The following is a 26,584-nucleotide window of genomic DNA, read 5'->3' on the forward strand; positions in this document are numbered from 1 at the left end:
CAAGCATCATTGGCTCTGTGTATTAGACCAAAACATTTCAAGGATGAATGCATATTCACCATGGGGCAACTCAACAAAATGAGTATGAGAGGGATGCTTTGTGTACATAAACTTAATGGAACTGCTTTTTACTGCAAAATATCGTAGTGTATTACATATTAACTTGTAGCAATAAATGTGGCAAAACCAGTTATACAAGAGCTATTAAAAAAGATGCCTCATACATTATTCATATTCCCCATGTACTTTTACATTGCAGAGATCGTTTGAATTTAGCAGCTGTAGTGTATCATCTGCTGAAAAGTCTTGTACTTGTGTGGCCTGGGCATAAATCGTGGTGAGCTTATTGTTTGTACTGTGTTGTATATATCTGTGTTTAGTCATAGGTCTGATGAGGAATTGAATGGTCATAAGTAAATCAATTATAAGAGTAAACAGTGACATCAGTTGGTGGCAATTCTTGTATCAGTTTATATGAAACAATAGGGTTATCATGCTTCACTCAAACTAGAAATGCTTTGGAAGTGTGTTTGAAGGTTCTCCCAACTGTTCAAACAATAGGATTAACTTCCTTTCCCATGGGATGATAACTGTCAAAATACTATTGCAGTAAAGATGAATGATTGATGCCAGGAGGGAGTCTGACCAAGAAATGCTTTCATCATCTTCTGGAAATTCAAAACTTTGGATGTTTGATATATTTAATTTTGCTACAGTTATTTTTTAAATTTGAACATGAAAAATGAAATAGTGCAGAACTCAGTAATTTTTTAGCTAGCATTTTATGTATTTTGTCTACAGAGTTCTATAAAACTAAATATAACGTATTTATCTGTAAATAATTAAAAATTCAATCATATTTTGAAGAACCTATTTATTTGTAATGATCTACCTATTTTATTGTAAACAATTATGAACTTCATCTGCCTTTTCTTCTCTATATTTCTATTGACCACAATTAAGATTTAAAATTAAGAGTGATTAATAATATAAGAAGTAGGGTTACAGACATTGTCCATGTCTAGTACCACAGAACCCATCTGAACTAGGCTAATTCAAAGCATTTTACTATCAGATTCCAGCTTTAAATTGCCCATTAACCATTCTGGGTCCTTGCAAGGGAAGGACTAAGGCAAGTGTGGGCATGTGAGTAGGCAGCAGGAGGCAAGGAATGGGAAACAATACTGGAAAACTGTGGGAAAGATTTCAATAAAATAATCCTTACTCTCCTCCTTTTATAAAGAATTGGTAGAGAAGACACCTTGAAATGCTTCCTTGATGCTCCATCTTTGCAGCTGCTCAGATGTGATGTGGGAGCTGCTAAATGATGACTGCTTCCTTTTTTCCCTTTGTCTGCCTTTATCTGCAGCAGTGGGTATGGGCACACAAGTGGATGCTGCTCTGGCATTTGGTCAGTTAGCTTGCTGCCCCTTCTGAAACACTGCTCCATTTCTTCAGTTCTGGATGCTTTGCAGCATAAAAGGGCTTGCCTTTAGCCATGACCTAGCTAGAGCTTTATCAAAGTTTCTTCCATCCCTTTTTCTGCTAACAATCAGTATTCCCTAGTAAAGGAGCCATATTAAGTACCAAATAATTTAATAATGTTGTTACAGGAAGTAGTGTAGCTCTGACCAAAGGAATAAATAAAAAGGCCTATAAGGTGAGTAAGCTTGGTTGGCTCTTTCAGACATGAGGTTTTTCTCCCTGATCATGAAAACAAAGCCTTGAGAGTCCTGAACCAGTCTCCTGAGGTATCTCTCAAAAGAGTAAAAATTAAGGCCAAGCCCAAACAGCTACTTCAATATACAACATACTGATGATTTAAGTAGAGACGGCTGCAAAAGGATGATGTTTTCTGTACCAGATACATTATTGACATGCTTGATGCTAACTTTTCAGTAAATATATGGGTGAAAATCTCTGATTATCTTATCTCTCTTATATCTTTGAGGGTCTCTTTTAACTCTGCAAAAGGAGGACGTCCTTCAGGTTTCTGAAAAGAAAAGCAGAGGATAAACTTGTATTAGCAGATTAGTTAATTATAGTATCAGACTTTAGCAGATGGTTACAAGTGCGTATGAGCTACCACTTTAGAATCACAGAAGAAAAGATCAAGTTTATGATTTGAGGGAAAAAAAATCATCTGTCCTTCATGACACCAGTGGCATGAACGCAGTCACTTTTCCAAGCATTCCTAAAATTTATTTATTTCAATTCTGGACCAGAATTCCTATAGGATTTCTCTCATGCACCAGGACACTGGAAAGCCCTGCCTCTCAGGAAACCATGGTACTTAGTAATGTTTTCTGGGTTGTTGCAAAAGGATCTTCCCTGCTTTCTCATTTGATGTACTGAAGCTCGGTATGGAACAAAGCCCTGGCTAATGACAGCCATCCTCTGCTGGCTGGCATCCTGACAGATGTTTGCAGTACACAAGCAAGCTATAGGCAGTTTAGATTTCAGCCTCTTAAGCTTTCTTTAGTCAGGATCCACAGATTTTATATAGAGTTAAAAGATGGGCAAGAAAGGAGAGACAGGACAAAGGAGACAATGGTAGCAACAAGGTTCCTTGGCTACTCTAAGTGTATACCTGCCTGTTTAGATGAAAGCATTGCACACAAAGCAATTTAAAATTGAAGATATATTTCCTGTAGACATTACAGAAGGAGGGATCTTAGGGGATTACTCTGATGGTGAAGTAGATAAGTGTTTTGATACCAATATAGAAAGAAATAGATGCTGCAGAATCATAGAATAGTTAGGATTGGAAAGGACCTTAAGATCATCCAGTTCCAAGCCCCCTGCCATGGCCAGGGACACCCCACACTAAACCATGTCACCCATTCATCCAACCTGGTCTTGAACACTGCCAGGGATGGAGCATTCACAGACTCCCTGGGAAACCCATTCCAGTGCCTCACCAACCTCACAGTGAGGAACTTCTTCCTTATATCCAATCTAAACTTCCCCTGTTTAAGTCTGAACCCATCACCCCTTGTCCTATCACTACAGTCCCTAACGAATACTCCATCCCCAGCATCCCTATAGGCCCCCTTCAGATACTTGGAAGGCTGCTATGAGGTCTCCATGCAGCCTTCTCTTCTCCAGGCTGAACAGCCCCAACTTTCTCAGCCTGTCTTCATATGGGAGGTGCTCCAGTCCCCTGATCATCCTCGTGGCCCTCCTCTGGACTTGTTCCAACAGTTCCATGTCCTTTTTATGTTGAGGACACCAGAACTGCACACAATACTCCACGTGAGGTCTCACAAGAGCAGAATAGAGGGGCAGGATCACCTCCTTCCACCTGCTGGTCACTCTTCTTTTGATGCAGCCCAGAATACGGTTGGCTTTCTGGGCTGTAAGTGCACACTGAAGCTGGCTCATGTTCATTTTCTCATTGACCAACACCTGCAAGTCCTTCTCTGCAGGGCTGTTCTGAATCTCCGAAATGGAGAAAGAGCATCAAATACTAATTCAGAGTGGAGAGGGTGAAGGAGACACAGCCTGGGAGCTGTAGTGATGTACAGAGGTACTTACGTACACATGAAAAAAAAGTGGGCATGCTTACATTGTATATTAATGTGTTAAGGTTATCATTCATAGCACAGCTAAAAAAAGCAAAGCATGATAGAGATGTGGAAAAGGTATTACCTTTGATGCAGCAGAGAAGCAAGACGATAGTGGCATATTCAAAATGAGGCATGGTCTAGATCAATTGTACTGATGATGTGCTTTATGTCTCTTAGGTGCAACAGTCAAAGAAACAGAGGCTTGTAACCCTAAGTGTTATTTGTGAAAACACAGTAAGAGATACTGAGGATGCCACAAATGTGAAATAAAGATTTAATGCCCCACTTTTTTTTAAAGATAGTTTTTAGATCCACATTACAAATTAATAATAAAGTAATACCACAGGTAAAAAGGGCAACAAACCTCATGCCAACAGCTGTACATGACTCTGTACACAGCATGTGATGCCAAATGTGGTCGATAAAGACGGTGACCCTGAGAAATCTCACGAACAACTTCAGAATTTGACTTACTTTCAAAAGGCATTTTGCCTTCTGTGAAAACTTCCCACATCAGTACACCTGTAAGTGAACCAAAGTATTTAGGACAAAACAGAAACCCCAAACCCACAAGCTATTTAACACCGCTAGAAGAACAAAAACCACTCTTGATTTTTTGTGTATTGAAAATGCACGAAAATATCATCGACCTGAACTAAATTATGAGAGCAATCAAAACCATTTTCAAATAATATAATTCTGCTCTCTTTTAAGTCAGCTGAGGGTGGTCCATGAAACAGATGAATATACATTTGACTAATGGAGACTCACCAAGAATGCACATTTCAGTCAAAATCTAACTTTAAGTCATAGAACCTTTCTATTGAGAAACATACTTGTCCAATATAGACAAGACTTGGAAAATGGGAATAACTAAAGCTCAAGGTAGGAAGCATGAGTAAGAAGTTACACTTTCATAAATCACATCAGTAGTTTTAGGGAAGAATGGTATGTTCACCTAATCAACTCACCAAATGACCAGACATCTGATTTGCTGCTATATTTTTTGAAATGAAAAACTTCAGGAGATGACCACTTGACTGGAAACTTGGCCCCTGAAGAGCTGATATATTCATCATCGATGACATACCTGAAGAGTAACAGGAGACAGCATATAGTCATATAGTTGAATGATAGCTAAAGTGCAAGAAGCTCCAGTAATGTCTCCTTACATGGTTTAGAATCCCAAAATTACAGTGTCAATTTAGAATCAAGTAAATGGTATCACTGTAACAGTACTTGTTGCACCCAAACAGTAGTGGTAGAGAACTACACTTCATAACTGCCAAACTTCACAGATGTAATACGTGACATATTGTTACAGAAGCATCACAGAAAGAAACTGGATCCCCTTTGTTCCTGGTGACCACAATGAGAACAATCAACCATTGGAATAACCTCCACAGGGAAGTAGTGGACTCCCTGACATTGAATACTTCTAGGGTTCTAAGATTCTTTGCACAAGCTTATAGGAACTGACCTCCCAGATCAGATGTGCCTAACACAGGCATTTATAGGGCAGCATTTTAAAAGGCTATTATGCACAGTTTTCCAAAATTAATGTTCCTAAGCAGACAGCAGATGTGCACTACACATTTGTTCTCATGGAAGACATAATGCATTGGCATCCTGTAAAGCCCTTTTTCAAGGAGTTCACATTGACAGAAATCATATATTTATCTCCCTTTTTTATTTCGGTGGAGGCAGAGAAAGATGAGAGGTTATTGGATAAGAAGCATACGAAGTAACAATACAAAATAACCAGTAGTGGCAGCTGTGTGAGCTCTGAAAAATTTGTATTCCCATCACCTCTCAATGGTCTTCCCAGGAGAGTGAGTGCCTGCCCTAGAGCCACACACACCACTGGTTTCCACTTTTTGGCAGCAGTGAGCCATTGCAGTCCATTATTCTCAGACTGGACCCTGACAGACTCCTTGGTCTCTTGCTGCATTTTCTGATGCATTTGGATGAGCCCAGACCCTTGATACTGACCTTACCCTTTTGAGGAGCAGTGCAACCAGGGGGCACTGCCACAGTATAGGACAGCCTTTTGAAAAACAGGTATTTAGTTATGAACTGCTAGGGTGTTGTAAACTTAGGTTAGAAATAGGAGGTAAAACCAAAGAGACAGGTAAGCAGCACAAAAGTGAATGTTACATCCTGCTCAGACCCACCCACTGCCTTTCAAACTCATCTGCCTCCAAAGTGAGCCAGCTCAGTCTACTAATCTAGAACAAAAAACAACCAGTAAAACACAGAAGTGGAGAGCTTTGTGCTGGGCTTGGAAAGGGAATGAAGGAAGGAATGGGACAACCTCTTTGGGTAGCAGTCATTCACTTGTCAGCTCAGCTATAAAATATAGCACATACTGTGAGGGAAGCCTGTGAGGGCAGAGCTGAGTTACTCTATCCTGTGCTCGTAAGAGTTCATCGTGCTTTCTTTGCCCATTTTGGCTGGTCCTCTCAGGAAGCAGAAAAACCACTTCCCTGCTAGAGCAGCACATATCACACTTCCTGCCTGCCTCCTGCCTAACCTACTCAACACGGCAGCCTCTAAAGGCCAGCACCAGCACCCAGATCTGTCCCTAGGGAGTTTCTGTCCCCCTCAGTGCTCAGAAGAGTTGGGAAACCTGTTTCTGACAACCCTGTGCACTGTGGGCATTTTTCTGTCCATAAATGCTTCTGAAGTTTACCTGGCACTTTGTTTACTTGTCTTAAACTCAGCAGTAGCAAGAGGAAGACACTATATCGGGTTCATGGTACAACAGCTTAACAGCAGTATAATTTTCACCAGAATTCAAAAATTGACCACAGTGGGATTCCCCAGATCAGCCAAGCAAGCAGCTGACTGAGAATATGTACACACAAAACCTGTGTCAATGGCCTCATACCTCGCCATGCCAAAGTCAGATACTTTAACGATGTGCTCTGCGCTGACTAAACAGTTTCTTGCAGCCTGGAGAAAATGAGAGAAACATAACTGAAATCTGTGCTAAAGCATTTTATGAGAAATACATCAGCTGACTAGTTTTGTTTCAGCTTATACTGTTGATATTCTGAAAGGAGATGAGTGTCTTGCTCAAAAACACAAGTGAATTTCTATCTGAGTGAACATATGTCACTACTCTTTAGTTACATGTACTTAGCATATAATCTGCTTATGTGCTTGTAGTATGAGTTGCAATGCTTCTGCACAGTAAAAGAAATTTTAGTGTGCAGAGCTTAGTTATCCAAGGTGGTATTTTCCTAAGCATTAGGACACTCAATGTGAGCATTTAAAAACCTGGTTTGTGACTTTTTCAATACAGAAATTAAGAACTCCTTGGAAACTTTCAAGATTTTGTATTTCTTTAGGCAGCTAGAGAGGAGCACTGGAAGATTTACACTCTGCAACCAAATGAGAGCATTGAAAAGAAAGCAGAGAGTAAAGAAACAAGCTCCTCTCTTATGATGCACTCTCTATGAGGGGTAAGGTATAAAAGCCGCCTATATATTCCAGCATCAAAGTGAGGTAGCAGGGAGCAGAAAAAAAAATGTAGATAGAAAAAGATTTTGTTAAAAAAGAAAAATCCTCATTGTTACTGACCATTTGTACTGCTGTGATTTTGGTTGCGTTATGATCACTGCGTAACACCCTTGTGCTGGAATGTCCTAACACCAGCCTGCTCCATGCTATTATCCCAACTTTCTCTGACCTCTCAAGTAGTTTTTCCAGCTGTCCATGATCAAAAGAACAGCTGAAAGGTTTTGGTTAGCCAGGAAAACACCACTGGATTGTTAGATCCCGCAGGGCTGAAGTCTTAGAGGACACATCAGTGTCCCATAAAATGCCGCTGCACGTTCTGTACTGCCAATATTTGTCAAGAACCTCAGAAAACCTATTGCACCTACTAAGTCACGGTGAATAAAACTGTTTCTTTCCAGGTATTCCATCCCTTCGCACACATCCTGGCACATGCTCAGCAGCATGTCTCTGCCGAGTTTCCCTCGTCGTTGCCGAAGGTAATTGAGCAGGCAGCCGTTTTCCAGGAATTCAGTCACAACGTAGAGAGGCTTGCGATGTGTGCACACTCCGTAAAGCTGGACCAGCTTTGGGTGGGAGAGTTTCCTGTTTAAGATTGAATATTAGACAGGCTAGCATTTGTCCTTGGCAGGTAGCTAGACCTTTGATTCTCATGATGGTTCTGAAAACTATTTGCAGTGTTTGATAAACAGTATTCAATTCAACTGGCCTCAGAGTTGTCCCGCTATCTAACACATGTCTGCCTACAATTTCCTCCAAAAAAGTGAATTCTTTTAGTTCATAATGGTTCATTAGTTCATAAAAGCAGTGAATGCAAAGCTTGATTTGGACTATGTGAAATGGAAAGGTCTAGTTACGCCTGGCTTCCAGGCAGGGGACATGATGCTGCAATGGTGGTTTGCTTCCAGGATGGGCCAAGACCTGATCTGAATACTTCCCTAATTTGCAAAATTAGGAGAGATGGTAATGTAGTTTTTCTCAAAAGCTTTAGTTAGGTTTGAGCTCTGCCAGTGGTCCTAGAAGCACTGAATTATGGATGAAAGAATAGTTTTAGAAACACATTTATTTGCCATTACATTTGCTCCCCATTGAGTTCCACAGCACAAAGCAGTTCACACTCTAATGAAATAGTTTGGCAATGGGAACAGTAAACATCTGCATTGGCATGATTCAGAACTTTTTCTCAGCCTTTCTGTCCTGCTGTGCTGGTTTTGGCTGGGTTAGAGTTAATTTTCTTCATAGTAGCTGGTATGGGGTGATGTTTTTGATTTGTGCTGGAAACTGTTAATAACAGAGATGTTTCAGTTACTGCTGAGCAGTGCTTACACAGAGTCAAGGCCTTTTATGCTCCTCATACCACCCCACAGAGAGTTGGATGGGGGTACACAAGGATTTGGAAGGGGACACAGCTGGGACAGCTGACCTCAACTGATCAAAAGGATACTCCATATCATATAGCATCATGCTCAGCATATAAAGTTGGGGGAACAAGGAGGAAGTGGGGGGACACACTTGGAGTCATGGTGTTTGTCTTCCCAAGTAATGACATGTGATGGAGCTCTGCAGTCCCAGAGATGGCTGAGCACCTGCCTGCTAATAGGAAGTGGTGAATTAATTCCTTGTTTTGCTTTGCTTGCATGTGTGGCTTTTGCTTTCCCTATTTAACTGTCTTTATCTCAACACATGGGTTTTCTCTTTTACTCTTCTGGTTCTCTCCCCCATCCCACTAGGGCGGGGGAGTGAGCAAATAGCTGTATGGGGCTTGGTTGTCAGGTGGGCATAAATCACGACACCTGCACATCCATCATTATCGGTCACCTCAATATCAACTGCCAGATATAATAGCTTTTCTACTCACATCATCACTTTGGCCTCCTCAATAAAATCATCTTCAGACATTGCTCCTTCATTGATTGTTTTGATGGCAACCTTGATGGTTGCTTTCCATTTACCAAGCTGAACAACTCCAAACTGCCCACGCCCAAGTTCTTTCATGAACTTCAGTTCAGATGGGTTTAATTCCCACTCCTCTATAAAAGCAACGCAATATGTTACAATAATCAGGCCATCTTTCCTGAACCATGCCCTTGCTATTTGCAGCTAATGCACACAAAGAAACATCACAATTGTTCCTTGGCTATAGTATGAGTTTTAAATATCTGAAAACTTCCACGTGCTCATATACATTTATATATGAATATTACAGCTTGTAGAATGTGATTAGCATTTAAACTGCTTAATGTAGGAATGTCTGAGGCTTGAAGATAAGCCAAGTGTTTAGTTTTAATTACATACAAGAACTTTTTTGGCATTATACTATATGATATTTATAACTGAACCAGTTCTGGATGGGTAATATAGCCACAGAAGCAGTTACTGACTGCCTCTATTGTAATAACCACAATAGTTTCACCCTTTAGAAATATTAAGCCTTGAGATTTATGGGAACATGAAAGGTACTCAGTTTTGGAGGTTCCGATTATCAGCCAGATGATATGAAATTCCTGATCTATATACACAAAACTGGCATTTATTGCTTGGTTTTTATAACTTTATATAAGAATTCATTCTTACTTCTAAAACTTGCAGAGCTTACACAGAAAAATCTTCCCATAAATACTATGGATTTCAATTTCCTAAGCATTTAAGTAAATCAAATAGCCTTTGAAAAGCTACTAAATGTATATTTGAGTTTTAGGTCTGCTTAGAAAAGTCCAGATGGCTCTGAAATGCACTGGTGATTGTAACAGAGGCACAACAGTTGCCAAACAGGACTACTCATTTCAGGTGTCTCATTTGGTAATGATACCTTAAGAGGAAATGAGTGTCTGTTTCTGATGAATACACAGTTCTTTGTGTGTTTCTTGTTACCAGGAAATTTCACAGATGTGACTTAATTATTAGCTAGGTGAATCTAAAGCAATCTTAATTCTTGCCTAGGCAAATACCTAAATCTCCACCAAAAGAAGATAAAACTTTTACCATAATTCCACCCTGCTGCTGCTGGTGAAGAGTATCCAGCTGATCCAACTGGATGTCGGAGACGAGTGATAAGACCTGTAGGGGACAAAGCAACAATATTCTGTTGACCAATTATTCCATTTTAAGGTACTCTATATTGTATCTCTTCCCAAACAAAAATATTTAGAATCTGATGTACATTTCTTGAGGTTACTTTTGCTTACAGCTTGTTTGGATAAAACACCACAGTGAGAAGAAATGGAAGAAGACTATTCAATAGAGTCCTGACTACAAATGTATCTATCCCTTCATATAACAAAACGTGATACTCTTGCTTCTTTGTATGATACTAGTGGTCTTAGATAAATAAGTACTGAAATACTACATCAGCCACCTAAGTGGTCTCTTCCAGCAAGATTTCTCAGGATTGTTTCCCATTGCAAGACATGTTTTTGTGTCTGTCATTCATTTTCTTTGAAGTAATGAACCAACAGTACCAGTTAGTTCATCCCTTGCCAAGGACTCCCTGCATTCATTCTTCTCAGTGCTACTTTCAGGTCCTTTTCGGCTTCATGTATTTCCTACAATCCTCCTCCATCCAGCAAAAGGCTGTGTCTATTCAAATATCTTCCTTCTGTGCTAGTGCAAGGAAACTCTGTGTATTTTGCAATCTCCACTCATTTAGGGTAAAAACATTTTATATTGCATTAAAATGATGGGCAGAAACAAGATGAAGCGTATTTTTTAATGCTAAAAATGTTCAAAGGCTGCTTTCAGTCAAAAATCAGAGATGGTAACTCTGGTAGGGTGCAAAGCAGTATTAGAGTCCTTGTGCTCCCCAATTCTGTCTTGGAGTATGTGGGGTGGGGTTGACTTTTTTGCCTAAATCAGTGGAATGCTGCCTGCTGATACACAGTATAACTCCTGGTTGCATAAATGCAAGTTCTTGTAGACAAGGAAAGAATTATGATCCAATTTCAAGCAAGCACCACTCAGTCAAATATGAACCAAGAGAATACAGAATAGGTAAATGGATTAGGCTTCTAACTTTGTAACATCTGTTTAATACATGTGGATGCGTTTGTTAGTTTCACTTCCCCCATGGTATATGCACACCACAGCTATGACTCTGGCAGAAAGAATCATAGTATATTTAAATTTGTTAGCAACAGCAAAACTTGTGCATCTTTTTATAAGGAAAGTGTCATAGAAGAGTGATTTCCAATCTCTCAAAGTCCTGAGGAGCTTCAAATAATCAGTTGTAAATCCTTATCATCTCGCATGCATTACCTGCAGCATTGTGTTGATGATACTCGATGAGTTCAGGAACAGATGAAAATAGATATTTTTCAGCTACATAATAGTGTCCCAAGTGGTTTTTCTTAATTTGATAATGTCGAATATCTTCACTGTGACTTCTGAAATCAACAAAGGGTTATAATTTTCAGTCAAAATAATTTATACTATAAATCTGATTAAATTTCACTTTCAAAGAAAGCACAGAAAAATCTGAAAACTTGGGATAGAATTCCTGACTTAAAATGGCTGTGGGTAGCTGGGATACTGCTTCAGGAAAAAAAAAAAAACCAAAACCTCCTTGAATGATCTCTCTCCCAGCTTTGTGAGATATTGCACAATGATTTTTATTGCACAATGATTTAGCCTTGTATCGTTGCATCCACAAGAAATAGCCATAGTATTCCTCCTGATTCAGCACTTATTTGAATTTAAGCTTTTAAAATTAATATGCTCATTACCTGATTTTTTCCCCAAAAATTAAAAACATATTCATATATATATATCTAAATTACTATTTTTCCTCCAGTCTTTTGGCAGTCCTCTGGCAAAAGAAGTAAGACTGCACAGTGAGGAGGTGAGATGATTTTAGGAAAAAAAACACAGAAGTTTGGGGACAGCAGAATCTGAGATGAATTTACAGGGCACAGAGCCTTTAGAGATCAAAAGCATTTCAGTGCAGTGGCTGAAGACTGTGGCAGTGTGGTGTGGTATTTATGGTGCTTCATGTAGAAAGAGAGGCAGGAAGATGCAAACATAAGGTCTTACTGCCTGCATTATATGGTTGGGGTGCACAACTTTCATAGGAGATTATTTAAGGATCTCAATGAGTGCACTTCATCTTGTCTTAGCAGGACATTTTCACCCTGACTCCCAGACCCACTGCCCACTGTCATCTCTTCTGCACACAAGGTAATTAGCTCTGCATGAACAGCACCCCTCCTGTTGTGCACTGCATGTCCAACCTGCCTGCTTATCCTGACAAATTTGGGGGAAGCTCTTCCATCACCTCTTGATTCAAATTCTGTTAGGAGCAACTCACCCTTTAGGCCGTGAATACATGGACAGTGTAAGAAGCCCCTGTTGGCTTGAATCTCTGACAACAAATGCACCTTCTTTGGACTGAAAAGAAATCCAAGTAGAGTTATTTTCTACTTTTGAGCTTGAACAATCCTCCCTTCAGATAGGACTTGCAGTTGATTACCAAATTCTGTGGAATACCTATGACTATTTGAGAAGGGAATAAAGTGGTGGACAGTGGGAATTGTACATAACAGGCACATAGCAGAATAAAATTATCCAAGGAAAAATAATAAGTGCCAGGCAATTAAATACTGATTTAATTTAGGTGAATTATTAAATAATTTAGGTGAATTATACTTTTCAGTGTGAGGTAATGAAAATAATTTATTAAATCAATTGTACAAATCACTAGAAAAAACTATTGTAAAAAAAAATTCTATGTGAGATGTCCTTCTCTTGTCTGCCTTGTCCAAGCCCTGTGTTAGTCCTCAAGCAAAGTCCTAATGAGTTTAACTAGTTAGGCACTTTGGTAACTGATAGGTGGTAGAAGGCAATATGGATTGTTCACTCTACATGTAAGAAAGACACAAGGGTTTTTTTTAAGCTCTGCTAACCTCACTAATTTACTTACTACATGATTTCGGTCTTCAACCTTTCATACAAAAGACATGCACTGTAAACCGCATGTAATTCAATTTATCTGGTATGGAAAATCTACACAGAATTTGCTGGGGCTACAACTCAAAGCTCTGTGAAGTCTGGGTAATCTGCACCATATGCTTCACCCAGAAAGCCTTTCTATTTTAAAGTACTTTCTCTCTTACTGCACACCAAGCAGATTTGGATTTGACTGTGGTAACCATCTTGATGCTTGCACTGATAGATCTTTCTAAATATCGTTAGTTCTATGTTTAAGCCGAGTTACCTTCTGGCGCAAAAGAAGTTCTGCCTGGCTTCTGTTTATGTTTTTGCAGTACCACCTGCAACAAGAAGATAATCTCAGACAGTAAAAATCAATGCTTCTCTGTTTCACAAAACTAATACATCTTAATAGCCCAGTCCAAAAACCTGAACAGAACCATTGTTGTACATAAACATCTCTTAATTGGGAATGACTTTATTAGACCATTGTAAATGTGACAGCTTTTTCCCCCATTCACTGTGGTTAAATATGAGCTCAAATAAAAGAAAGTCCAGGAAAGAGTTACACCAATCTGTGATGAAATTTGCAGTCCTGGACTCTGCATCAAGCCTCTCTTCTTTAGAATTTTGCATAATTTTACTTTTCTCTCCAGTAAATTAGGTTGAAGTAACTGGAATTATCTTCTAGTCAATTGATTACATGCTCACAACAGAAAGAGATCAGAATACAGAAACATTACATAGCGAGCCTACAGGAATAGGAAACATCTGTATTCTGACATTATGGTTTATGAAAAGGAATGCTGCTGAAGTCCTCAGTGTTTGTAACTCCACATTTCATTCTCTGACAAAATAGTTACAAATCAAAATTGTTAACTCATTCCAAGAGTAATGTTTTGTAACAAAAAAAAGCTGTTGATATACACTTGATCGTGTCTAATAAAGACTGCAGGATCAAGCACTAAAATGTATTGACACAATCCATTTTTAGAACAAAAAGCACAAACGTAATTTTCAAGGATACTCACTCGTATATTTCTAAATTACTTTTCTTGTTCTCAGTAACATAGTTGCTGGGAACTAGACCTTCATTCCTGAAACAAGATATTGGGGATAATGTTACAGTATGGTGTAAAACGTTAATAGGATTAAGATATGCATTTTCCTTTTATTAAATTACAAAGGTTCCTTATGCTATTGGCTATCCTGCTAGATACAGAATCTCAACACAGAAATTGAAGTCAGAGTCCTTTCATCCTAGGCACAAACTTTCTGCCCCGCAACTGTGGATGGCTACTGAAAGGAAAAAAAATCACCTGGGATGGGTTCTGAGAGTAGTATTCCAAACATCAGAGTTCAGGATACACTGAAGAAAATGCAAAGGAGAAAGGGGAATGACGAAACAAACGTAACTTCAGTTAGGGTCCTTCCCATGTTTATCTAGCTCTCTAAAGCTTCCAGGAATTCCAGATCAGGGATTTTTTTTCAGGCACATATCTTAGTAATCTCTATGGTCTTTAAGAACTGTTTACATAAATACATTGCACTGTAAAGCACTTGAAGTATGGAAAGCTGGATTTGCACGTGTCCCGGAGCCCAGTGATACACATGGTCCTCAAATGCCCTTATGTTGCTCAGGAAATTGCTGAGCCTAGGACTTAACTCTGAATTCTGAGCAGATTTTAGATTCCCTGCCCACTTCTGGGGCACCAGACATTGCTGAAAGTCTGCCTGGTCAATCCATGTGCCTCAGACATAGCCAGACATGTTCAAACCTGCCTCTAAATTGTCACATATGTCTAATTCTATGTGCCTGCTTCCACAGGAGGTGCTGTAGGTTTTCTTCTTTCTTTGAAGGGAGATTGAAACAGATGCCCACTCTCTTACCCATGTTTGTCTCTTGCCTTCCACCAGTGGGGGTCATACTGTTCGAGGATAATGTATTCTTCTGACTTCTTGAGCGGCAAATCTGAGGGTCCTCTAGCAAAAAAGTCATAGAGTGCAATAACCCTGGGTTTTTCTGTGTAGTCTTCCAAGGCCTCAGCAGGTAGAGGAGGTAAGGGCTTGTTCTTTAACTTCAGTTGCCTCTTATGCTAGTAAAAGAGAAGTGTCTTTCTTAATTATTCTTTTCTCCCAACTACTGCTTGCTTAATTTCCCTGCTACTATACTGTCTCAGTAACTAAAAGGAACTCATCATGGTCATTACTTCCCCTTGTAAAGCCCTATCACATTGTCACTCATAAAACAGTAAGACATTTGAGTAGTTCAGTGTAGAAGACGAAATACCACTGGAAACTACAGTTAGTAATAAACTAAACAAACCATCTACCTAATTGGGTGACTTCTACATGGTTTGAATGCTGGGGCAGCTCCTCAGCTGGTGTAAAAGCAGAACAGCATTGAAATTGGTGCTGTTACAATGTCTGGAAATTGGGTCATTTATCTGGAGAATTAATACAGATGGCACTATAGACTTAGCAAATCAGCATGAACATCATAATTTGCTTTTGCATCAGGTTAGGTTCTAGCTTTGCACTTAGTTTTCCGTAGAAAACTCAGATTGATTCAATCTAGATTTAGCAAAATTGATGTGGATGTTTCACATGCCAGCTGAGCAAGGTGATCTTACAACTGCTCAACAGGGACATTCCGCTCTTCCCATCTCCATCACCCAAACCCAAAAGTGGGAGAAGGAACTGCCTTGTCTGTGACAGCTTGCAGACAAAACAATCCTGTGACCCTGTTTACATCAGCATGAATCATCAGATACCTTTACGCTATAATTTCTATGCAACAAAGAACCTTACATGCTCAAGAGTTAGTTACTGTTCTGCTTGTTCGGGTACTAAGCCACCATATGCCACATCACCTCAATTCTTTTTTCACCTGCCAAAATGTTACTTACCCTGCACTTCCAAGTGGGTGTATAGGAAACATCTGGTTGTGAGGCTGAATATCGGGTCACCAGGCCAGTATCAGGGTCCAGGTTCAGTTTTGTTCTCATTGCTCTGATTTTGAAAAACATGAAGTGTTTTTGTGAACATGGATCTATAAATATTCACATAAAAATATTCATGGACATATATGCCTTCATTAGGGATATGCAGGGTAGCATGTTGTTAAACTTCAGTATAATTAGCAGTTCTACTGAAAATAGAAGGATTTTAAGAAGTCCTCTATGTGTAGATATTTTGATCCTAGTTGCTGAAAAGCTGAAGTATTTCATGTACCTTTTTTGTACGGTGCAGCAGCAGCAGCAGCAGAAAACAGACTGGATGGTGTGATCTGTGAATGAGAACATTTTCCACATTTGAAGTTTTCCTGGGTTTTTGGTTTGGGTTTTTTTTGGGGGGGGGGGGTCCACAAAACTTAAAGACTTAAGGACTATGGTATGCGGTTAGCCCCATTATTAGCTCTGTCTTGCTGTGGAATATCTAGCAAATCATTAAGTCAGAACTTGCATCCACCAAAGACAGCAAAGCCTTCCTACCCACCTTACTTATCTGTTCCCACTGTCTCCCTTACAATGCCTTCACAATTACAAGGTCATGTGATGAGTTATATCAGCTCACTAAATCAGAAGTCAGGAGACCTAGTTAGCCAGATCAGTACTGATCCGACTGATACACTGGCCCATATAAGCTCTAACCAGTGCAGCGAAGGGCATGAGAACATCATCAGGAACAGGAGACGGAGAAATACCCCCTTCAGTACTGGAATAATTTTTAGATCATTCTAGCTAAATCCAAAACCAAATGTGCCTGACAAGCTGTTGCTGTGAGGTTTATTAAAGGAGACACATTACATGCAATTCTTTGAATTAATATGTTTTTCCCATTTCTGTTTCAGCCACTGGTATAATATATGATTTACCCCAGGCTTAAAGTATTAGCAAAAGATGTGCTGTACATTTATGTGCCAAATGGTTGATAATCCTGAGAAAAATCCATTGGACACATCTTCACATCATACATTTAGACAGAAATCAATTCAATATATATTGTATAAGGAACAGAGTGGGTATGGCATTAAATAGGTCAGAAGACATTAAGATTCAAAGGAGGCAATTAAATGGCTGACATCCACTCTAGTACACTTCTACTCAGGCTGAGACCTACTTTCCCCAATTTGTGTTCCCTAGGCAGTTTGAGCCAAGCTGTGGCAGCTATGGTCCTGTGCCCTTTCCCACTGCACTGCTGTTCATCCTACCTCCAGCTGAGCAAGATGGGATGCTAAAATGGCAGAGAATCCCTCTCTGTTGGGTCGGCTCCCTGAACCATCTTCCCTGTCCTGCATCAGCAGCAGGGGGATGGGCTTGGGTTCTAATGTACTATGTACAGTCTCTTAGGAAGCATAAGAACCAGCTATGTATAGGCAAGGCTCCCCTCATATATAGCTGCAGAACAGAAAATCAACTTTATATTCCACTCCAGTATGTCCCACTTTTCTCTGGCACAGAGGTCAGAGTATGAAAAGAGCCCTCAGAATTTATATGAAATATCCTAACATCTCAGGATTTTGCTGCTTTATATTTCACATGCTATTTCTTTGTAGGGTCCCACCAGTGCCTTCCACTTTGTTCTTCCCCCTTGTCCCAATTTTGATCCCAATGATGGAGACCAGCCTGGAATAAACAGGATGTCCTTTGTGGTGTCCAGTGAGATTTTTTGCCAATGCCTGTTACTGACCTTTCAGCCAAGTGTGCTGAAAGTATGCTTTGTATACTCAAAGCATTAAGCAACCTTACTACGTGATGAAAATGTAATTATTTTCTCTATCAAAGTACATAATTTAGCAAATCTTGTGCTAATAAAAGAAAGGAGAGTGTCAGATACCAGAAAGATAAGACCAAAACTAGTTCTTAGTTGGAAGAGGAAGAGACCTGTCTCATAAGGGCTTTGGTTAGACTGTTTACCTTGAAAGTCATGGGGCAATCTCCCTTAGACTGTTACATGCTGAGAAGGATCTATTGTGTGGGAAGCTGGTGAACCTATAGTAATCAGAAGACACTATCAACTGATAAAAGTTTCCACTGATGGCTATGCAAAATACAAACAGGCAATTACAAACACCTAAGCCAGCTGACACTGATACTTTTCTTTAGGAAACAAGGTAAAAAGGTATGAGCAATGCAATTTATTTGCTGCATAATTTCCCAGGGAACATTGAACCGTTCCTCACCTGTTTAAAATTGTTTCATAAACAGTGAACACCATGGTGAAACGAATTCTTGAGTTTCTTTTACTTGATCCAGTGCCAGGAAGTTCAATTGGTGTTTATAGTATAGTTAGAGATTTGGAATATGACAGTGAAAAGAATATGACATTTGAAAGCTTGTCTGTTTCTTCTGATTAAATCAACTAAGTCTATTTAATTCCTCATAGATAACTTGCAGTCCTTATAGAGCACTTAGCAGAAATATTTTGAAGCAGCACTGTAGAGATTCAATGTAATGCTAGAATGATCTTCTAATGAGATTTTAAAGATGTGACTGTTACCATGAAAATCAGAGGTTCAGACTGGTGTTATGAACATGTAATTGTCTTGCTTTTCTTTATGAGCCCAGCAATTTGAATAAATGTGTAGCATAAACTCAGGAATCCTTTCTGCCTTCAGTGAATCTAATACTTGCTCCATTAATGGACACTTTTAGTGTTTGACCTCCACTTTACTGTGCTAAAAATAAATGTGATATGTTTTCAAAAATACCTCAATATTAAATATTTAGTCATTACAGAAAGACCCAAAGCTACTCTGTGATGCTGTTTTAGAAGGACTTGGCCAATGCTACAAATGGTGAAAGCTTTGAAACACTAGATGAATAACTTGGTTCACATCTTGACCTTCTCCAAGCAGCCGAGGAAGATGCCTACACTGAGGGCTGCCTCCAGGTGCCACAGTAATGTTCACTGCAGAGCTACAGGAAACCTGCATTTCCTGCCTGAAGCTGCTCACAGCTACACACACCCTTCCTGTGACTTGGGCTCTTCCTTCCTTTCTCTTTTCTTCTATTCAACAGCCATCAGATGAGCTAAGAAATCATAATAATAACTTGTATTTTAATACAAAAAAGCACTATATTTTAAAGTGCAAAAAAAATAGTGAAAATAGATTCTTAGAATTTACTTGTTGGTTTAAATATTTCTTCTTGATTTTCCTTTCTGCTATGCCCTAACTCAAGCGACTTATACCAATGGAACTATTCTGCCTGATTTCCTTCAGTTTTGGAACAAGGACCTTTTCTTAAGCAAAACACTGGGTTTGTCAAAAGGTATTATAATCATATATAGTATTAGAAGGCCTTGACCCTAATTCAAGTAACCACATTGAAGAGTTCGCAAATTAAAGATTAAAGATTTATCAGTGAGAATTGTGCTTCAGCAAGGAAATCACACTTTGGATTCTGTATTTTGAAGAGAACGTAAACAACAATGAGATTTACCATGTTATGAATAACAGGCCATCTCGACAGGACACAGAAAAGAAACACAGGCCGACAGAAAGATCTGATCCATATTTTTTAAATAGTAAAATTATTTTGATGTTTGTTAAAATAAAGTACTTGTGAACCTGTGATTATTTCCAAGTCCCACTTTTCTGTTTCCTACCTAACAAAAGACTTTCCCAAAAATTGGTATCTTGATTCTTTTAAATTCACAAGAAGGAAGGTTTTTCCAGCATCCACAGCCCCACTAAACCTTTCAGGCCACATTTCCTTGAGTTCTGTCAAAATATAAGCTACACATTTCACTTTGGTCCTCAGGGTAGGTAACTGCGGTTTATAAGCTACTAAAATTAGTAGCTTATAAACCAGATTTAAAAAAACAAGATGAGTATTTGAGCTGCTGAATCTAGAATTTGACAGATTCCTTCTTCAGCTGCATGGAAAATGTAGTTTCTCCCATTTCGCATGAAAGCTCTCAACTTCAGGCAAAGTTCAGCCAATTCTACAAATACTTTAACACAAACAAAAAACAGAGCCCATGTCACTGCTCATGTCTGTCTTTCTGGAAATGACTATATTAGGAGGAAGACACTTGGTTTTAAAACTGTGCCACGTTATCTCCTGGGTGAGAGGTTAGCAAATATGAATCCCAACACTAGCACAAGGCCCTAGTTAAGCATGATGTCCAAAAATCAGACCTTTTATCATGCACAGTTCTGAAACAAGAGATCAGGGGAAGAGAAACATGTGGATGAAGTGGAAGTACTAGGAAACAGGTGTTGAAGCTAGCCTGATGAATACTCAGCCTAAAATTTGCAACTGACAATTTGATAACCAACTTGAGGCCTGAAAACAAATTCATCTGTGCACAACAGAGCAGATGGAATGTTAGAGGAAGAAGAATAAGATTGCTCATTTGTCACGAACAGCCATTTGCTTGAGAAGCTGATAGTCCCACAAAAACAAAGACAACATAGTGAAAACACTCAAGTCCTTTGAGATGGTCTGTTACTGACAATAACTGGCCTGATAAAGTTCCACAATACCCAGCAGCAAGCTTTAGTTTGGTAAATGTCTGTATAGGTGGCCAATTAACCCACCTTTTCATGTGCGATGTTCCTCCTATCTTCTGTTATAACTCACTCTAATTTGCAGTCTCGTAGAAGTAAAGTTAAAAGCAACAAGCTCAAAATTTTTATAACTTGCATTTTCTCATTTTATTATTTCATAGATTTCTTGGCTTGGTTTTGTTTTCCAATCCACCTTTTCTCAAAGCACTACTAATTTTGAAAGCACTGTAGTCCATGTCTAAGATTCAGTCTTCTAGCATGTTCTGCAAGCAGTTCTTGCTCTTGCAGTGGGGCAGCAGGTTTACTGTGTGCAACACTGCAAACTCAGCTTCACCAATGAAACACAGATCTTTACTGTAATACATGGTATGCCTCCTAATCTGGTATGTTTCTCAGTTTTCAACAGCATTAGGAAAAAATGATAATATAGTAGAAAGCCATGCTATAATTTACTTCTAAAAACACTTGAAAAAAAACAAGCTTTCAGGTTTTTCCACATCTAAGCTAAGGCTTATTGTCTTTCCTGTGAGCTTACTCTGCTCTGGAGAAAAGACAGCTCTAGTTCTACTTAACTTTTTATTTTATGTCTATGCTGCATAGGCTTTTAAGGACAGTACATAGGACTCTCTCCCTACCTGTATGTAAAAGTAAGTGCATTGCCAAGTCCATCGTACAATGGATTCATATTTCTGCAACAGTTTTGAAAGACAAGATGAGAAGTTTGAACAGAGATCAGCTGCGCAGCAAAGAGAAAGCTGGTCGGTATGTTTATGGCAATATTTAAATAGCTCACTTGCTAAGTACACCTCTGTTACACAAAACAAAACTGCAAAAAAACCAAAATACACAGCCCAGTTTACTTACAGGTAGAAAGAATCATGTTTGGTTGTCCACTTATATTCAAATAAAAATGCAAACCTCTCTTCACCAGCTGTGCCAGTAAAACAGCCCTGAGCGCCTCGCTCTGATATAAAACATGGTAAACCACAAATACTGCTTGACCCCGCCTACTTACTCTTATTAAAATAAAAACCAAAAAGCTCCAGCCTAGAATGTGAAAAGGTGCCTGCTTCCTGGGGTTCAGCACATTTTACACAACAAAGTTCTTAAACTGCAATCAGGAGGGCTGAGTATTACATTTTTAAAAAGGGGGGGGGGAAATACAGCAGAAGTAAAACACAGCATTTGGTTCTCCAAATTGCCAAAACTGACTACAGAAACACTCAAATGCAACTTCGATAGAAGGTATTAAGCTAACTGCAGTTACCTTTATTAGTTTGATTAGAAGCAAACTTCACCATACTTCTCCCTCCCTACTTGCAAAAGAAAAAAAAAAACAACCAAAACCACAGTTTTGCAAAGTGTATTTTCTATTATACATGGTACAAGAGCATAAGTAACAAAAGAAAAAGAAAATATGTAATAGACTTACTCAAGAGGTGGCTGCAGCAAAACTGAAGTGCAAATACTCCTCATATCCCCTGGTACAAAGTTAGATTAATCGAAGCAGGCTTCAGCAAGACTGTGGAGGCATAAGTCTGTAGCAGAGGGAACAGGGTACATTACATACAGGGTTATGTACCTACAGGGTATGTTACTTCTAGAGAGAGTTCAGGCATTTCTCCACTGAACGCTTTATCATGGCCAAATTAATTCAAATATATATTTATACTTCCACATACATATTTAATATAGAGCGTACATACACACACATATGTAAATGGACTACCAAAACACCATATTCACATAAACGATGAGTGTGACTTATGATGCACTAACAGCAAATGATTGGCAGCACATCAGTTGGTTCCAAACATTCATTTTATTTATATACACATGTAGTATGACATTTTCTGTTAAGAACAAAAAGGCTATATCACTGTATGTACATGACAGACAGAAAGAAGAGACCTTCTTAAATACAGCTGAAAGTTTACTTTCTTTCATTTACAATCTCACATATTTAGTTGGGCATGTTAGTGAAGGCAAGACAAACTTGTGCTTGAAAATTTCAAGAGAAAAAAAACACTTTACATAAATAAAGGCATGGAGTTTATATATTTACATACATACAGCATATAAATTACTTTATAATTAATGTAAAACAAGGTACTATGGCACACTGACAGCCAGTTTTGCTGAATCTTGGACTTACTTTTCATGAGTAACATCAAGACTAACCACAGGTCTCTGGTTGACCAAACAGCCTAGAATGGCAAGGGGCACATCACAGCTTTATCCTGAAGCAAAGTTTTTTTGAGTGTTCAACTAAACTGAAGACTATGCTTTTAACAGCCTACTGTGCAAATGAAAGAGGCACATTTTGTGTTTTTGATGTGACATAAACCACCTATCAACCAAGAAAAATAATGTTTCTGGAGAATCTCTGGAAACATTTCAATGTCAGTAAATAGCCATTTATAGATGCCTTCAATTTTTAAGCATGCAAATCACTATTAATACTACTGCCTGTGCAAAGAGAAACTCAAACGTGGATTGTATGTACACAAACCCAACTAAATGCAAATTAGGCTCCTGGGCTTTGGCCACATTCTCTCTCTTCCTCCATAAAGAGCTCAACTTTCCAGCTATGCGACTTTCCAGAGAAAATAGAGACTACTATTACTGCTGAAGAGACTTTGCTTATTTCCCAACGTCACGTAAAATTCTCATTGTACTGGAGTGGATCAGATGCTCAAGATTCTCCACACTATTTAGCAGCATTCAGCAGCTCACAGGATCAAGCCTTCAAAAAGAAATGGTGAAGCCACATCTCTGGAAAGTAGCTTCTTTCCTGTACTTGTGGTGCTGCTGTGTTTTTTCAGAAAGCATCTTCACCCTCTGCAATGTCAATGATTGTGTGAAGCAACTCTTCAAAAGTTGGGCGTCCCTCTGGTTTCTAAAAATAAAAAGCACGCACAGATGTAATCACCAAACAAAAAAGTTGTGTGGATTTTGCTAAGTTATTGGTCTTGATATCAATCCTGTGGCAATTAATATACTGTTTGTTAAATGTGACAAGCAAAAATATCTCCTTGTGTTGATTATGGATGTGTCACTATCACACTTTTTTTTATGCTCTGAAAAAGCATAAATAGGCGTTGCTGGGCTGCACCCTCCACATACTTCGTCATTTTGCACAGGGCAATGATTTTGCATTTTTCTTCTCTATCCCCACCTCCCCCAATGAACTGCTCCAATCTTTCATTATGTAAGTTGTTCATGCTGCCAAGGATTCTGAGTGTCAGTCTCTGAAGCCTCTTTTACTTCAACATTATTTCTTTTAGCTCTGAAAGGAAACTGTAATAAACTTATGCAACAGCATCCTTCATCTACTTCATTTTCACAGAGTTCCTTATCTGTTATAACATCTTGTTTGTTTTGTTTAATTACAGCAATACTCTTAGTCTCTTCGTTGACCTTGCTGAAACAGTCATCCTCTGAATATCCAGGTAACTTGCACTTTTCCTCCATTTATCAACCTCTTTATATTTGTATCACCTTCTGAATTTTGAAACCTGAGTATTCACTTCCCTCTACATTAATAAATTTGTTAAATGAAGACTGATGTACCTACAGTTAATAATATTTTATGACAATGACTGACATTTTGTTGCCATGCCTTGTACCCTGTTCGTGATTCACAAAGGTTCTTTCTCTCCCATGTGATGACTGCTTCAGATTTAGACTGCCAATGACACCAAACTGTGGTTTGCTTGATGCTGGAGGGAAGAAATATGTCCTGGGTTCAGCAGTAGCAGTCATTTTTTCTGCTTCTTGGTAGCTGGTGCAGCACTGTGTTGTGACTTTCGGGCAGGGAACAGTGATGATAGCAAGTATGTTTTGAGTTATTGCTCAAATGTTTGGTTTGTCCAAGGACTTTCTGAGCCTCATGCTCTGCCAAGGAGGAGAAGGGAAGGCTGGGAGGAAGGAGAGACAGGACACCTGACCCAGGCTAGCCAAAGAGGTATTCCATACGATAGCATGTCATGCCCAGGATGTAACAGGGAGTTACATGGAAGGGCTAGGATTCTGGAGGTTGGAGGAGGTAGCGGTTGGTGCTTGGTCGGGTAGGGTGGGGTGAATTATGGGTCCGTGGCTGGTGAGGTGTTGTATTCACTTCACTTGTTATTTCCTTTATCATTATTAGTAGTAGTAGTAGTAGCAGTAGTGATTTGTGTTATACCTTAGTTATTAAACCATTCTTATCTCAACCCATGGGAGCTACATTCTTAGGATTCTCCTTTCCAGCTCTCTGGGAGTGGGGGGAGTGAGGCAATGAGCTGTGTGATTCAGGTTTAAACCATGACAAAATGACATTCAGAAGGACCCTGACACACTTGGAAGGTGGCTAATGCCAATATCATGAAGTCACACCAAGTGCAAGGTCCTACACCTGGGTTGGAGCAATCCCAGGCACAGCTACAGGTTGGGCAAAGAAGGATTCAGAGCAGCCCTGCGGAGAAGGACTTGGGGGTGTTGGTCAATGAGAAAATGAACATGAGCTGGCTTCAGTGTGAGCTTGCAGCCCAGAAAGCCAACTGTACTCTGGGCTGCATCAAAAAGAGTGTGACCAGCAGGTCAAAGGAGGTGATCCTGCCCCTCTATTCTGCTCTTGTGAGACCTCACTTGGAGTATTGTGTGCAGTTCTGGTGTCCTCAACATAGAAAGGACATGGAACTGTTAGAACAAGTCCAGAGGAGGGTCACAAGGGTGATCAGGGGACTGGAGCACCTCTTGTATGAAGACAGGCTGAGAAAGTTGGGGCTGTTCAGCCCGGAGAAGAAAACGCTGTGTAGAGACCTGTCCTGGTTTGAGCAGTAGCAGTCATTTTTTCTGCTTCTTGGTGGCTGGTGCAATGCTGTGTTTTGACTTCTCGGCTGGGAACGGTTGCTGATAGCAAGTATGTTTTGAGTTACTGCTCAAATGTTTGGTTTGTCCAAGGACTTTCTGAGCCTCATGCTCTGCCAGGGAGGTGGGGAGGAGGGGAGGCCGGGAGGAAGGAGAGACAGGACACCTGACCCAGGCTAGCCAAAGAGGTATTCCATACCATAGCACGTCATGTCCAGGATGTAACCGGGAGAGAGCCGGAAGGGCTGGAGCTCTGGGGGGATGGAGGAGGTATTGGTCGGTGCTTAGTCGGGCAGGGTGGGGTGAGTTATGAGTCAGTGGCTGGTGAGGTGTTGTATTCTCTTCACTTGTTATTGGCTTTATCATTATTATTTGTAGTAGTAGTGGCAGTAGTGATTTATGTTATACCTTAGCTATTAAACTGTACTTATCTCAACCCGTGGGGGCTACATTCTTTGGATTCTCCTTCCTAACTCTCCGGGAGGTGGGGGAGCAAAGGGGGGGAGTGAGTGAACGAGATGTGTGCAGTTTGGTTTTAAACCATGACAAGACCTCATAGCAGCCTTCCAGTATGTGAAGGGGGCCTATAGGGATGCTGGGGAGAGACTTTTTATTAGGGACTGTAGTGACAGGACAAGGGGTAATGGGTTCAAACTTAAACAGGGAAAGTTTAGATATAAGGAAGAAGTTCGTTACTGTGAGGGTGGTGAGGCACTGGAAGTGACTGCCCATAGAAGCATTAAATGCTCCATCACTGGCAGTACAAAAGTCTGGGCTGCACAGAGCCTTGGGCAACATGATCTAATGCGAGGTGCTCCTGCCCATGGCAGCAGGTTTGGAACTAACCAAGCTTTAAGGTCCCTTCTAACCCAAACCATTCTATGATTTTATTGTTAATAACCCTTAATGAAATCAGTACTTTTTTAATCAAGCCATTGATGTTTATATAAGTCCTGTAAATACATATTAATATTCAAAAAGCATTAATAAATAGCTTATTATCTTTCAGGTAATTTATTATTCCATTTTTATCACTATTTCAAGCTGGTTACCAAGTACAGAAAAAAAAAATATATATATATATATAAATTTAATTATCTGTAGTTTCCTGTCTCATGTGAACAGCTTTTTGGAACTAGATATGTCATTTCATGGCCCTGGTTTGTAACTTTGAGATCTCCACCAGGTGGTTTGATGACTAATT

General features: G+C 39.6%; 2 protein-coding genes across 6 annotated transcripts in view; both read right to left on the reverse strand.

Annotated features, from left to right (window-relative positions):
• Nucleotides 1-784: 784 nt before the first annotated feature.
• On the reverse strand, nucleotides 785-21,424 carry TXK (TXK tyrosine kinase). Of its 2 annotated transcripts, XM_005149173.2 has the most exons (15): nucleotides 21,394-21,424; nucleotides 16,245-16,299; nucleotides 15,920-16,022; nucleotides 14,901-15,106; nucleotides 14,042-14,107; nucleotides 13,297-13,351; nucleotides 12,391-12,470; nucleotides 11,343-11,470; nucleotides 10,074-10,148; nucleotides 8,950-9,121; nucleotides 7,460-7,676; nucleotides 6,460-6,524; nucleotides 4,541-4,659; nucleotides 3,934-4,091; nucleotides 785-1,993 (listed from the first exon to the last, which is right to left on the reverse strand). In XM_005149173.2, exons 1-15 carry the CDS (start codon nucleotides 21,407-21,409, stop codon nucleotides 1,925-1,927), a joined length of 1,584 nt encoding a protein of 527 aa, XP_005149230.1. In that variant the 5' UTR covers nucleotides 21,410-21,424; the 3' UTR covers nucleotides 785-1,924. The 2 variants fall into 2 exon arrangements, with proteins under 2 accessions (XP_005149230.1, XP_030904790.1); XM_031048930.1 differs by lacking the exon at nucleotides 21,394-21,424 and having other exon boundaries at nucleotides 16,245-16,324.
• Nucleotides 21,425-22,332: 908 nt separating this feature from the next.
• TEC (tec protein tyrosine kinase) overlaps nucleotides 22,333-26,584 on the reverse strand; it is a 50,765-nt gene continuing 46,513 nt past the window's right edge. For 3 of the 4 annotated variants that reach the window (XM_005149094.3, XM_031048927.2, XM_031048928.2), the window contains one exon: nucleotides 23,232-23,428. In XM_005149094.3, the coding sequence (XP_005149151.1) occupies nucleotides 23,351-23,428 (78 nt within the window). In that variant the 3' untranslated portion in view covers nucleotides 23,232-23,350. Of the gene's footprint in view, nucleotides 23,429-26,584 lie in introns of all 4 variants that reach the window. The other variant, XM_031048929.1, reaches the window with a different exon arrangement.

The sequence above is a fragment of the Melopsittacus undulatus genome, chromosome 7, assembly GCF_012275295.1.
Source record: "Melopsittacus undulatus isolate bMelUnd1 chromosome 7, bMelUnd1.mat.Z, whole genome shotgun sequence".
Classification (NCBI taxonomy): domain Eukaryota; kingdom Metazoa; phylum Chordata; class Aves; order Psittaciformes; family Psittaculidae; genus Melopsittacus; species Melopsittacus undulatus.

Coding starts and splice junctions, on each gene's coding strand:
- TXK (XM_031048930.1), bottom strand. CDS start 16,324: ATGTGGAAAATGTTCTCATTCACAGATCACACCATCCAGTCTGTTTTC. Junction 11,471..12,390: donor ATGTATTCACGGCCTAAAGG/GTGAGTTGCTCC, acceptor TGTTGATTTCAG/AAGTCACAGTGAAGATATTC. Junction 6,525..7,459: donor GTTTTATTCACCGTGACTTA/GTAGGTGCAATA, acceptor CATTTTCTCCAG/GCTGCAAGAAACTGTTTAGT.